Source organism: Siphateles boraxobius, unplaced genomic scaffold (genome assembly GCF_051911475.1).
Source record: "Siphateles boraxobius isolate OS27281-9 unplaced genomic scaffold, OSU_SipBor_1 7, whole genome shotgun sequence".
In the NCBI taxonomy this organism is placed as follows: Eukaryota; Metazoa; Chordata; class Actinopteri; order Cypriniformes; family Leuciscidae; genus Siphateles; species Siphateles boraxobius.
Window position 1 is genome coordinate 40,892,501 of NW_027509197.1, and position 13,385 is coordinate 40,905,885.

General features: G+C 33.8%; 1 protein-coding gene across 1 annotated transcript in view; it reads right to left on the bottom strand.

Annotated features, from left to right (window-relative positions):
- The window catches only part of glra2 (glycine receptor, alpha 2), a 34,332-nt gene that overhangs the window by 8,077 nt on the left and 12,870 nt on the right, over positions 1 to 13,385 (bottom strand). Inside the window, exons 4-7 of the mRNA XM_077216466.1 lie at positions 10,618 to 10,841; positions 3,771 to 3,853; positions 3,562 to 3,699; positions 348 to 562 (exon numbers count right to left, since the gene is read on the bottom strand). Of these exons, the coding sequence (XP_077072581.1) occupies positions 348 to 562; positions 3,562 to 3,699; positions 3,771 to 3,853; positions 10,618 to 10,841 (660 nt within the window). The remainder of the gene's footprint in view (positions 1 to 347; positions 563 to 3,561; positions 3,700 to 3,770; positions 3,854 to 10,617; positions 10,842 to 13,385) is intronic.

Below are 13,385 nucleotides of genomic sequence, written 5' to 3' on the forward strand. Positions count from 1 at the left end.
TTATTTTATTTATTTATTTTATATGATATAGTTTTATATCATATAAAATTATTTTATATAATATAATATATATAGTTTTATAACATAGTTTAATTTAAACTAAATGCATTACTGAAATGCCAATCACAATGCACTGATCGCTGGCCAATCAGCACGCGCTTTTCAGAACGATGAGCTTTGTAAAAACCGACGCGTTTTTTTTTTTGCGACCGGCGGGGCATAGAGGCGCGACAATTGAAATGAAAATAAACTATAACAACTGTAGTTTCTGAATGAACCAATGTGTTTGAACAAATAAATGTTCCAGACCCTCATATTTGTGGTTGTGAGTGAGTGACAGGGCTGACCTTCGGCAGCGAGGCCCGTGACCCCGAGCTCTGGGTCGTCATGGTGAGGACCGTGGTGATGCCGAGTGCCACCCGGGCCGGAGCCGCGTCCATGTTGATCCAGAAGGAGACCCAGGAGAGGATGACGATGAGGAGGCTGGGGATGTACATCTGGATCAGGTAATATCCCATCTGCCTCTCCAGGTGGAACTTCACCTCGATGCACGTGAACTTCCCTAAACACCAGTCAGCGGTTCATACGAGCTGCTCAAAGTACGTGAATCTGACTTTTAGAAATGTAAGTCCTGGAAAACCCTTGAAAAAATGTTTATGACTGAAGTTATAGTTTTTAGGTTTTTGTTGGCGAAAGTTGTTTTAAGAAAAGAAATGCATTACAATATTGCGTTACTCCCTTAAAAAGTAACTAATTGCGTTACTTAGTTACTTTTTTTCACCTTGGGCTAGGTTTGTTTTTTTATAACAAACAAGTTATATTTTTGGGCAAATGTAAATACCCTTTCACACCAAAAGTGAAAAAATAATCCTCAGGATTATTGCAGGTTCACTCCTGTAAAGTAGAGGTAGAGTACAGTAGTGTAAAGTAGAGTACAGTAGTGTATAGTAGAGTACAGTAGTGTATAGTAGAGTACAGTAGAAGTCGAGTACAGTAGTGTAAAGTAGAGTACAGTAGTGTATAGTAGAGTACAGTATAGGTGGAGTAGAGTACAGTAGTGTAGAGTAGAGTACAGTAGAAGTTGAGTACAGTAGAGTACAGTAGAGGTCGAGTAGAGTACAGTAGAGTATAGTAGAGGTGGAGTATAGTAGAGGTGGAGTAGAGTACAGTATAGTAGAGGTTGAGTACAGTAGAGGTAGTGTAGAGTACAGTAGAGGTGGAGTACAGTAGTGTAGAGTACAATAGAGTACAGTAGAGGTAGAGTACAATAGAGTATAGTAGAGGTGGTGTACGGTGGAGTATAGTAGAGGTGGAGTACAGTAGAGGTGGAGTACAGTAGAGGTGGATTAGAGTACAGTAGAGGTGGAGTAGAGTACAGTATAGTAGAGGTTGAGTACAGTAGAGGTAGTGTAGAGTACAGTAGAGGTGGAGTACAGTAGTGTAGAGTACAATAGAGTACAGTAGAGGTAGAGTACAATAGAGTATAGTAGAGGTGGAGTACAGTAGAGGTGGAGTAGAGTACAGTAGAGGTGGAGTAGAGTACAGTAGAGGTGGAGTAGAGTACAGTAGAGGTGGAGTAGAGTACAGTAGAGTATAGTAGAGGTGGAGTATAGTAGAGGTAGAGTAGAGTGCAGAATAGTAGAGGCCGAGTATAGTAGAGGTGGAGTAGAGTACAGTATAGTAGAGGTTGAGTACAGTAGATGTAGTGTAGAGTACAGTAGAGGTGGAGTACAGTAGTGTAAAGTAGAGTACAGTAGAGGTGGAGTCGAGTACAGTAGAGGTCGAGTACAGTAGAGGTCGAGTACAGTAGAGGTGGAGTACAGTAGAGGTGGAGTACATTAGAGGTGGAGTAGAGTACAGTAGAGGTAGAGTAGAGTACAGTAGAGGTGGAGTAGAGTACAGTAGAGTATAGTAGAGGTGGAGTATAGTAGAGGTGGAGTAGAGTACAGTATAGTAGAGGTTGTGTACAGTAGAGGTGGAGTAGAGTACAGTAGAGGTGGAGTACAATAGAGGTAGAGTACAATAGAGTATAGTAGAGGTGGTGTACGGTGGAGTACAGTAGAGTAGAGTACAGTAGAGTAGAGTACAGTAGAGTAGAGTACAGTAGAGTAGAGTACAGTAGAGTAGAGTACAGTAGAGTAGAGTAGAGTAGAGTAGAGTAGAGTAGAGAATAGTAGAGGCCGAGTACAGTAGAGGTGGAGTAGAGTACAGTATAGTATAGTAGAGGTGGAGTATAGTAGAGGTGGAGTAGAGTACAGTATAGTAGAGGTTGAGTACAGTAGAGGTAGTGTAGAGTACAGTAGAGGTGGAGTACAGTAGAGGTCGAGTAGAGTACAGTAGAGGTCGAGTAGAGTACAGTAGAGGTCGAGTAGAGTACAGTAGAGTATAGTAGAGGTGGAGTATAGTAGAGGTGGAGTAGAGTACAGTATAGTAGAGGTTGAGTACAGTAGAGGTAGTGTAGAGTACAGTAGAGGTGGATTACAGTAGTGTAGAGTAGAGTACAGTAGAGGTCGAGTAGAGTACAGTAGAGTATAGTAGAGGTGGAGTATAGTAGAGGTGGAGTAGAGTACAGTATAGTAGAGGTTGAGTACAGTAGAGGTAGTGTAGAGTACAGTAGAGGTGGAGTACAGTAGTTTAGAGTACAATAGAGTACAGTAGAGGTAGAGTACAATAGAGTATAGTAGAGGTGGTGTACGGTGGAGTACAGTAGAGTAGAGTACAGTAGAGGTAGAGTAGAGTACAGTAGAGGTAGAGTAGAGTACAGTAGAGGTAGAGTACAGTAGAGGTAGAGTACAGTAGAGGTAGAGTACAGTAGAGGTAGAGTACAGTAAAGGTAGAGTACAGTAGGGGTAGAGTTGAGTACAGCAGTGTAGAGTGGAGTACAGTAGAGTAGAGTACAGTAGAGGTAGAGTAGAGTACAGTAGTGTGGAGTACAGTAGTGTGTAGTACAGTAGAGTAGAGTACAGTAGAGGTAGAGTACAGTAGTGTGTAGTACAGTAGAGTACAGTAGTGTGTAGTACAGTAGAGTAGAGTACAGTAGAGGTAGAGTAGAGTACAGTAGTGTGTAGTACAGTAGAGTAGAGTACAGTAGAGGTAGAGTAGAGTACAGTAGTGTGTAGTACAGTAGAGTAGAGTACAGTAGAGGTAGAGTAGAGTACAGTAGTGTGGAGTACAGTAGAGGTAGAGTACAGTAGTGTATACTTTTTTCTTGTTTCCTGAAAAAAAAAAAAAAAATTATAAAATTGAGTTTTTGCTTAAAACAGGCAAAATTATCTTCCAATGTTTTCCATTTAAACGAAGATTTTTTTTTTTTAATCTGAATTAAGATTATTTTTCTTACCCCATTGGCAGATAATTCTCACTTTATTTTTTTTATTTTTGTCAGAAAACAAGAGAGAATTTCTTATGTCATTTTACTTCACTAGTAAATGCTTCTTGATTTAAGAAATTTGAGATATTTGGACTGGAAACAAGACAAACATACTAAGTAAGAACAGCATTTTTTGCAGATGTTTAATAGACTGGTCCCGTGTGATCAGTTATGAGTGTGTATCTCCTGACCTGTGTTATAGTGTTTGGTGCAATAGCCCAGGTCCTTCTCGTCTCGGATGAGGAACTGTGGTAAAGTCAGACCGTCCGCCACCTGAACCGGGCCGTTATCCAGCCACTCGAAGATCAGGTCGTTCATGGTGTATCCGACTGCAGAACAGAAACACAGACTCAGTGAGATGAAGAAGAGATGAGAGATGAAGAACTCCTGAGGAACTCACAGCTCTCCAGCTGCATCGTACAGGTCTGGACGTCCATCGGGAAGTTCTTCAGATCCATCGGACAGGACAGGATTAACGTCAACCTGCGGACAATGGGACAGTCAACACTGCAAAAACAGATTGTCTTGTTTCCAGTCCAAATATCTAAAAAATTATTAAATCAAGATGCATTTACTAGATGTGAAATTTTACTAGATCTGCATTTACTAGATTACTAAAATGCCATTAGATATTATGTCTTGTTTTCTGGGGGGAAAAATAAAAATGAAGTGAGTTTTTGCTTAAAATAAGCAAAATGATCTGCCAATGGGGTAAGAAAAAGAATCTTGTATTCTATTAGAATTAAGATTATCTTGCTTGTTTTCCATTTGAATTAAGATTCTATTCTTGTTTTCCATTTGAATTAAGATTTTTTTTTCTTTTTTTCCATTTGAATTAAGATTATCTTTCTTGTTTTCCATTTGAATTAAAAAAAATCTTGTTTTCTATTTGAATTAAAATTATTTTTCTTTTCCATTAGAATTAAGATTTTTTTTCTTGTTTTCCATTTGAATTAAGATTATATTTCTTTTTTTCCATTTGAATTAAAAAAAATTCTTGTTTTCTATTTGAATTAAAATTATTTTTCTTTTCCATTAGAATTAAGATTTTTTTTCTTGTTTTCTATTTGAATTAAGATTATCTTTCTTGTTTTCCATTTGAATTAAAAAAAATCTTGTTTTCTATTTCAATTAAGATTATTTTTCTTTTCCATTTGAATTAAGATTTTTTTTCTTGTTTTCCATTTGAATTAAGATTATATTTCTTTTTTTCCATTTGAATTAAAAAAAATTCTTGTTTTCTATTTGAATTAAAATTATTTTTCTTTTCCATTAGAATTAAGATTTTTTTTCTTGTTTTCCATTTGAATTAAGATTATCTTTCTGGTTTTCCATTTGAATTAAAAAAAATCTTGTTTTCTATTTCAATTAAGATTATTTTTCTTTTCCATTTGAATTAAGATTTTTTTTCTTGTTTTCCATTTGAATTAAGATTATATTTCTTGTTTTCCATTTGAATTAAGATTTTTTTTCTTGTTTTCCATTTGAATTAAGATTATTGTTCTTTTCCATTTGAATTAAGTTTTTTTTCTTCTTGTTTTCCATTTGAATTAAGATTATTTTTCTTGATTTCCATTTGAATTAAGATTATATTTCTTGTTTTCTATTTGAATTAAGATTTTTTTTCTTGTTTTCCATTTGAATTAAGATTATATTTCTTGTTTTCCATTTGAATTAAGATTAATTTTCTTGATTTCCATTTGAATTAAGATTATATTTCTTGTTTTCCATTAGAATTAAGATTTTTTCCTTGTTTTCCATTTGAATTAAGATTATTTTTCTTGTTTTCCATTTGAATTAAGATTATTTTTCTTGTTTTCCATTAGAATTAAGTTTTTTTTCTTCTTGTTTTCCATTTGAATTAAGATTTTTTTTCTTGATTTCCATTTGAATTAAGATTATATTTCTTGTTTTCTATTTGATTTAAGATTTTTTTTCTTGTTTTCCATTTGAATTAAGTTTTTTTTCTTGATTTCCATTTGAATTAAGATTTTTTTCATTGTCTTCCATTTGAATTAAGATTATATTTCTTGTTTTCCATTAGAATTAAGATTTTTTTCATTGTCTTCCATTTGAATTAAGATTATATTTCTTGTTTTCCATTTGAATTAAGATTATTTTTCTTGTTTTCCATTAGAATTAAGATTTTTTCCTTGTTTTCCATTTGAATTAAGATTATTTTTCTTGTTTTCCATTTGAATTAAGATTATTTTTCTTGTTTTCCATTAGAATTAAGTTTTTTTTCTTCTTGTTTTCCATTTGAATTAAGATTATTTTTCTTGATTTCCATTTGAATTAAGATTATATTTCTTGTTTTCTATTTGAATTAAGATTTTTTTTCTTGTTTTCCATTTGAATTAAGTTTTTTTTCTTGATTTCCATTTGAATTAAGATTTTTTTCATTGTCTTCCATTTGAATTAAGATTATTTTTCTTGTTTTCCATTAGAATTAAAAAAAAATTCATTGTCTTCCATTAGAATTAAGTTTTTTTTCTTCTTGTTTTCCATTTGAATTAAGATTATATTTCTTGTTTTCCATTTGAATTAAGATTATTTTTCTTGTTTTCCATTAGAATTAAGTTTTTTTTTCTTGTTTTCCATTTGAATTAAGTTTTTTTTTCTTGATTTCCATTTGAATTAAGATTATTTTTCTTGTTTTCCATTAGAATTAAGATTTTTTTTTTCTTGTTTTCCATTTGAATTAAGATTATATTTCTTGATTTCCATTTGAATTAAGATTAATTTTCTTGATTTCCATTTGAATTAAGATTATATTTCTTGTTTTCCATTTGAATTAAGATTATATTTCTTGTTTTCTATTTGAATTAAGATTTTTTTTCTTGTTTTCCATTTGAATTAAGATTATATTTCTTGTTTTCCATTTGAATTAAGATTATTTTCTTGTTTTCCATTAGAATTAAGTTTTTTTTCTTCTTGTTTTCCATTTGAATTAAGATTATTTTTCTTGATTTCCATTTGAATTAAGATTATATTTCTTGTTTTCTATTTGAATTAAGATTTTTTTTCTTGTTTTTTCCATTTGAATTAAGTTTTTTTTCTTGATTTCCATTTGAATTAAGATTTTTTTCATTGTCTTCCATTTGAATTAAGATTATTTTTCTTGTTTTCCATTAGAATTAAAAAAAAATTCATTGTCTTCCATTTGAATTAAGATTATATTTCTTGTTTTCCATTTGAATTAAGATTATTTTTCTTGTTTTCCATTAGAATTAAGTTTTTTTTTCTTGTTTTCCATTTGAATTAAGTTTTTTTTTCTTGTTTTCCATTAGAATTAAGTTTTTTTTTTCTTGTTTTCCATTTGAATTAAGATTATATTTCTTGATTTCCATTTGAATTAAGATTAATTTTCTTGTTTTCCATTTGAATTAAGATTTTTTTTTTCTTGTTTTCCATTTGAATTAAGATTATATTTCTTGTTTTCCATTTGAATTAGATTTTTTTCTTGTTTTCCATTTGAATTAAGATTATTATGTTTTAAGCAAAAACTCACTTCATTTTGATTAATTCTCCCAGAAAACAAGACGTAATATTTTATGGCTTTTTACTACTTGAGTAAATCCATCTTGATTTAAGAATTTGTTGAAAACACTCCAGGATTTTCTCCATATAGTGACTTCAATGGAGTCCAACGGGTCGAAGGTCCAAATGTGAGTTTCAGTGCAGCTTCAAAGTCTCGACACGATCCAGCCGAGGAATAAGAGTCTGATCTAGACAAACCAGCGCACATTTATAACTAAATAAACATTTATATACTGTGATGCGTCACACATTACGTAATCAGGGTGAAAGGTCAAGCGTGACATAGGCGTAAGAACAGATCTAGTGTTTACAAAGAGAACGTGCAAAGACTAAGACAAACGCCAGACAAAAGTATTTAAATGTTTATTCAGTTATAAATGTCGCTGGTTTGTCTAGATCAGACTCTTATTCCTCGGCTGGATCGTGTCGAGACTTTGAAGCTGCACTGAAACTCACATTTGGACCTTCGACCCGTTGGACTCCATTGAAGTCACTATATGGAGAAAATCCTGGAGTGTTTTCCTCAAAAACCTTCATTTCTTTCCCACTGAAGAAAGAAAGACGTGAACATCTTGGATGACGGAGAGTAAATTATCAGGAAATGTTAACTCTGAAGTGAACTACTCCTTTAACCAATGTTAACAAATTAAACCTTATTGTAAAGTGTAAAGCATTGTTTTTAAACACCGTTTATCTGAAATAGTTGATGCTGTAAAATCAAACACATTCATACTTGATTAACTATATGAATGCCTCATCTGGAAGCTGAAGCGACACTATGACTTATGCATGAATTCAGACACTGACGAGGAGCTGATGTGTGCATATTTATATAAATAGAACATCATTTATGAAAACTAGGACAGCGTCATATAAGCTTATTTTCTAAACAGATCGTAACAGAGATTCTCTGTTTCTCGAGACGCGTGTGGATTTACAATAAGAGCTACAGAAATCCCTCGTTCGCATCACTGCTGAAGAAAAGAGTGTGAGCACTAATAAAATCTTTCTGTTTTGCATTCTGTGCTAATATGAGAGATAAACCTGATGAAATTACACAAATAATTACAAAAAAGCTAAGAGCAAGTGACAATGAATTAAAAGTGAAATTGTATTTTCTTGTAAAAAGGACTCCTATGAAAAATTATTTGACAGTAGAGCACAATCAGAATGATTTATGAATAGTTTATGTCAGAATTTAAAACTTTATAGGCTTTAATAAAACGTTCACATTTTTTTCATTGTGGTCCAGTGTTATTTTAGTATTATTTATAGACTATTGTAGAATTAATTCATATTTTTAATTAACATTTATTTATTTTTATTTGTTTATATATATATATATATATATATATATATATATATATATATATATATATATATATTAGTTTTAGTAATTATAGTTTTTCATATAACTACTATATTAAAAACTATAATTTCAATATATAATTTCTATAATTTAACTTAAAAAAATAAATTTAATTCTGGTAGTTGCCAAGGCAAAAAAAATGTTTTTTAAATTGTAATATTTATTGTAATATTCATTTTATTTCAATTGCAATTTTTATAAGGGCAAAGGTAATATATGACAGTAATATCCAGTGATACAAATTGGATAATACATTTTTCCAATATATAATAAATATATTATATATTGGATAATAAATTTTTCCAATTTATTTTCCAAAATAAATTTTTTCATGTGATTCATAAATGAATATGACGAAACAAGAAGCGTCAGACATGAATGTGTGCATGTCTTCAAAATAAAATATTTTTTTGCAAATAGTTACTTCTGTATTTCCTTAAATCATTAAATTCCTTTAAATTGACAATCCCCAGAAAAAAAATTCAATTATGGCCTTGTTTTTCCATTTATTTCAATCATTACATTTTATACATGTTTTACTTAACAATATCAGACTCCGACTCTTGCATTGCTCTCAGTGTGTGTGTGTGTGTGTGTGTGTGTGTGTGTGTGTGTGTGTGTGTGTGTGTGTGTGTGTGTGTGTGTGTGTGTGTGTGTGTGTGTGTCTGTGTGTCTGTGTGTGATTTCTTCATCTTCTTCTAACACTTCGAGGTGTTGAAGTCAGCTTTAATTTATAATGACTGCGCTCTTTATGCGCCGTAACAGGGGAATCACTGAACTACATTAGAACTCCTAGACGTGATTAATAATAATAATGTTTATTAATAATGTCTTTATATCTGATTAGTGCAAAGAGTTAAAGAATAAACCGCATGATTATCAGTATTAGCAATGGATTTGACGAATTATGTGATGTTATTTGGTTTATGTTACTCTAAAAACTTATATTTTATAAGTGAGGTTTACTTAAATCATCCAGACACATAATTCATTAGAAAAATCATGAGTATCAAATATGATCATCAGGCTTTTGAGGAAGGTTTATTTGTTCGTCTCTCACTCATCATTGCATTGCATTACAATTTTGCATTATATGTTTTAAAACTACAGAGATTTGATCATAAAAACTAAGTATTTAAATATCATCTGACTAAGACATATTATTAGCAGATATTCATATTTCTATGCATTTTATGCAAGTATCAACTATACTGTTATAAAGATCTCATTGATTTACATTACAATAGTCAGAATTTGAATAAAACTGAGCTGTTTCTATCCATATTCTCACTATATGAGCCATAAGCCTGATGTATCATATATGATTCTTAACAAAAAACACACATTCAGACTCGTTCTTTTATTCTGTATTTTGGCTCAGTAATGGTTTCCATTTTTTTTTAAATTTGCACATTTTCATATTTTTAACCATCTATTTAAACAGATTTCTGTCATTTGATGAAACAAGGTGAATTACTTGATAAAAATCAGCTCAGGTTTAAAGACACGTGAAGGAGCACGTTTGTACAATTAAAGACCTTTTACTTGATAAAGCTCCTTTCAAACTGGACGCGATTTTGACGCACGAATAATTCGCGCGATGGATTTATTTCTTGATCAGCTGTTTGTGTAATGAGTGCATCCACACCGAACGCAAATGTGCTGCGACGAAAAAACGACTTTTATTTTTTTCGCTCCGATGTCAATTTTTTTTACTTTTGAGGCGACAGAAAAGGCTTCAGCCAATCACATACAAGGAAACAAAGGTGAAGTCACGGCAACAATGACGGATCTTCTGATTGCTCATGTGTCGACGAATCCCGTTTTGTTTGACAAAACTAACAAAAACTACAAGGACAACGATTTGAAAGACGATTTGTGGCGTAGCATTGCCAACCAACTCGGTTATCACGACTGTGAGTATTTTGTGTGAAAGAAATAAAGTTTTAGCTCCTGTACAAAATTAGCATACTCTCTGTTCTTTAAGATTGGGTGCACCCAAAACCTTCTTTTCTGTCTTTTAAAGAAAATGAAAAGCTCATCTTCCCCTGGATGATGATGATGAAGTGTCCATGTTTTCTCAGCTGTCGGCGCGAACGTTTTGAAGCTCTGAACGTCGCAAATTCGCATAGCGGCTAATGTGAATGGTTTTGACGTGAACTATTCGCTTTTTCGTTACGCTTTTTCATTACACGTGTGAAAGGGCCTTAAAACAGTGTAAACTATCAATCAGACACAGAAAGACTGGAGAGATTGTGTCTAAACAAAGTTTTGATCATTTAGAGGCTAAAATCCAGAAATCCTGATCCAGAAGGTTAAAACGTTCAGATCTTCATACCTGATGCTGTACAGAACGGTTCCGTCTTTAAAGATCCGCAGGAGCTTGTTGTCCGTTGTGACGTCGTGGAAATTGGCTCCTTTCTCGTTGGCGAAGAACAGATCTGGTTTCCAGATGGAGTCCAGCATGGACGGGTCCAGATCCAGAGACGAGTCCGGGTACTCGCTGTACGCCAGTCGAGGGTCGTTCCACTTCTGCCGAAGGAAGATGTTCACCCTGTAGTCCTGAGACACACACAGTCAAACCAAAGATTACTCAGACACCAGATATCATTTTTAATCTTTTTTTACTAGTGGGTACAGGACACTATAGTTCATTTATGTTTGTTAAAGGAACACGCCACCGTTTTTTTAAATAAGGTTTGTTCGCCGTCTCCGCTACATTTAGATCGGTGGGCAAACGCATTTTTGTCTCAGTGCATGCATTGTCTTAGTCTGGCAGCGCCGCGGCTAGCTTAGCTTAGCATAATGAATGGAATCCTTTGTTGCCGGATAGCATGTCGTGAGTAAAAGTGATAAAAAAAAAAAACGAATTACTTCTTGTGCCCTACGTATTCACAGCAATGCAGATTAAGACTAGGTGATTTCCTAGGCAGAGATTGACCTGGGAGTATATGGGAGGGAAGCATAGGCGAAGCACTGCTACTTGGGCGCAGAGATATCACGCAACACCTGAAATAAAGCTTGAAAGTAATGATTATGCATGAAACATTTGAATTGTTTATTAATAAACTAGTGTTTTCTATGTCAGTGTCGGCTGCAAAGATAAAGTTGACGATGCAGACTCGCCATCTTCGCAGTAGTGAACGCGCCAATAGAGAGAAATGCACACTTCATATGAATTAGCCTACATAAGCAGAGAGTAGCCAATCTCTCTTTTAATTGTTTTGTTTAAAAGTAGACATTTCAAGCTTTCTATGGATATACTTCTCAGGTCTGTGAACCAAGTAGCTTATACGCTGAGTTTCGGTTCATTTATGAGACGTGCTCCAGTTTCGTGTCCTGATTATATTGTCTACTATATTTGCTTCTTAATTATTAATCCAGGCAATTTGTTGATGAAACATTGATTAAAATGGAGATACATTTTATACAAAACGAAATTTTCAAGCAAAAATATTATTCGAAGATCACTTATTATTTTTGGATCACTTTTACTCACGACATGCTATCCGGCAACAAAGGATTCCATTCATTATGCTAAGCTAACCTAGCGGTGGCGCTGCCAGACTAAGACAATGCATTCACTGAGACAAAAATGCGTTTGCCCACCGATCTAAATGTAGGGGAGACGGTGAATAAGACCTATTTCAAAAAACTCTGAGTTTGTCATATTTTATTACCATTTTCTAAACTATAGCGAATAAACTGTGATAATGTGAGAAATGTTGATGGTGCCTGAATAAATTTTGTTTTGACTGTACGTTTGCTCTGAACTTCACACACTCTTAGAAATAAAGGGTCTTTATGGGAAACAACGAAGAACCTTTAACATCTGTGGAACCTTTTAAGAACTGCTCACTTCTTTGGGGAACCAGAAATGGTTCTTACTGCGAAAACCCCTTTATATTTAAGAGTGCATGAAGCAGAAGGTCATTTGTGCTTATAGTGGTGGAATTAAAAGATATTCAGTCTAACTAGAATGGGAGTAAATCAGGTCATTTTTAATTAGGGGCCGAGCAGCTATTCTATTGTAATTGTTAGTGTTCCCATTATTAGTCTTCTTCCGCTCTTGAAGTCTATGGCAGCCCATAGAACCGCTCGCAGGAAAGTTATGAAATTTGGCACAGAGATAGAGGACAGTCTGACTAGTCACTATACCAAATTTGCAGTCTGTAACTCAATCCCTCTAGCGCCACCAACTGTCCAAATTTGCACTCACGTTTATGCTTTTGAACCATAAGGGCTAGAAACTAAATTCTACTTTTTCGGACTCCGCCATTTTGATTTTCTTTAAAAACATACTTTTTCAAACTCCTCCTAGACCGTTGGTCCGATTTTTATCAAATTCGAGTCCGATCATCTTCAAACCATGCCGGCAAAAAGTTATGGAACTCAAGTTGATTCGTCAAACCCTTCTTGAATAACACGCAAACAAATTTGATGAAGAACACGCTATAATGGACGCAAGGTTATATCTCCGCAATGCTTTAGCGTATTCTGACCAAACTTGGTGTGTGTTTTGACAACCCTGACCTTAGGCTACCAGCACAGATTCGGCACAGTGCCACCTAGTGGTCAGGAGATATGTAAAATGGCTCTTTTTGCTTATAACTTCTAATGTTTTTGGCCAAAACTCTCAAAACTCCCATACTTACCATTTTAGGTGTTGGCCATTTTTTACAATGCGTTTCTAAAAAAATGCTATTTTATGAACCTACGATTTTTTTGCGTTTCGTTACGAATCTCGGTATGTGTCTTCGGCACCATGCCCTGACAGTACTAAAAACATTTCGGGGCAGCGCCACCTAACTCCTCCTAGACCGTTGGTCTGATTTTCATCAAATTCGAGTCAGATCATCTTCAGACATTGCCGGCAAAAATGTATGGATTTCGTGTCTATATAGTTTTCGAATACAGCATAAACAAAGTTGATGGCACGATGCCAAACCGACTCTGAGGCTTTATCTCTGCAATGATTTGGTATATTGACACCAAACTTTGCATGTGTCATTGTCACCTCACTCTTACCACAAGACATCAATTTGGTCCCAGCACCACCTATTGGTCAGAAGTTCTAAACCATTAAATCATATGACTAGTGACTGT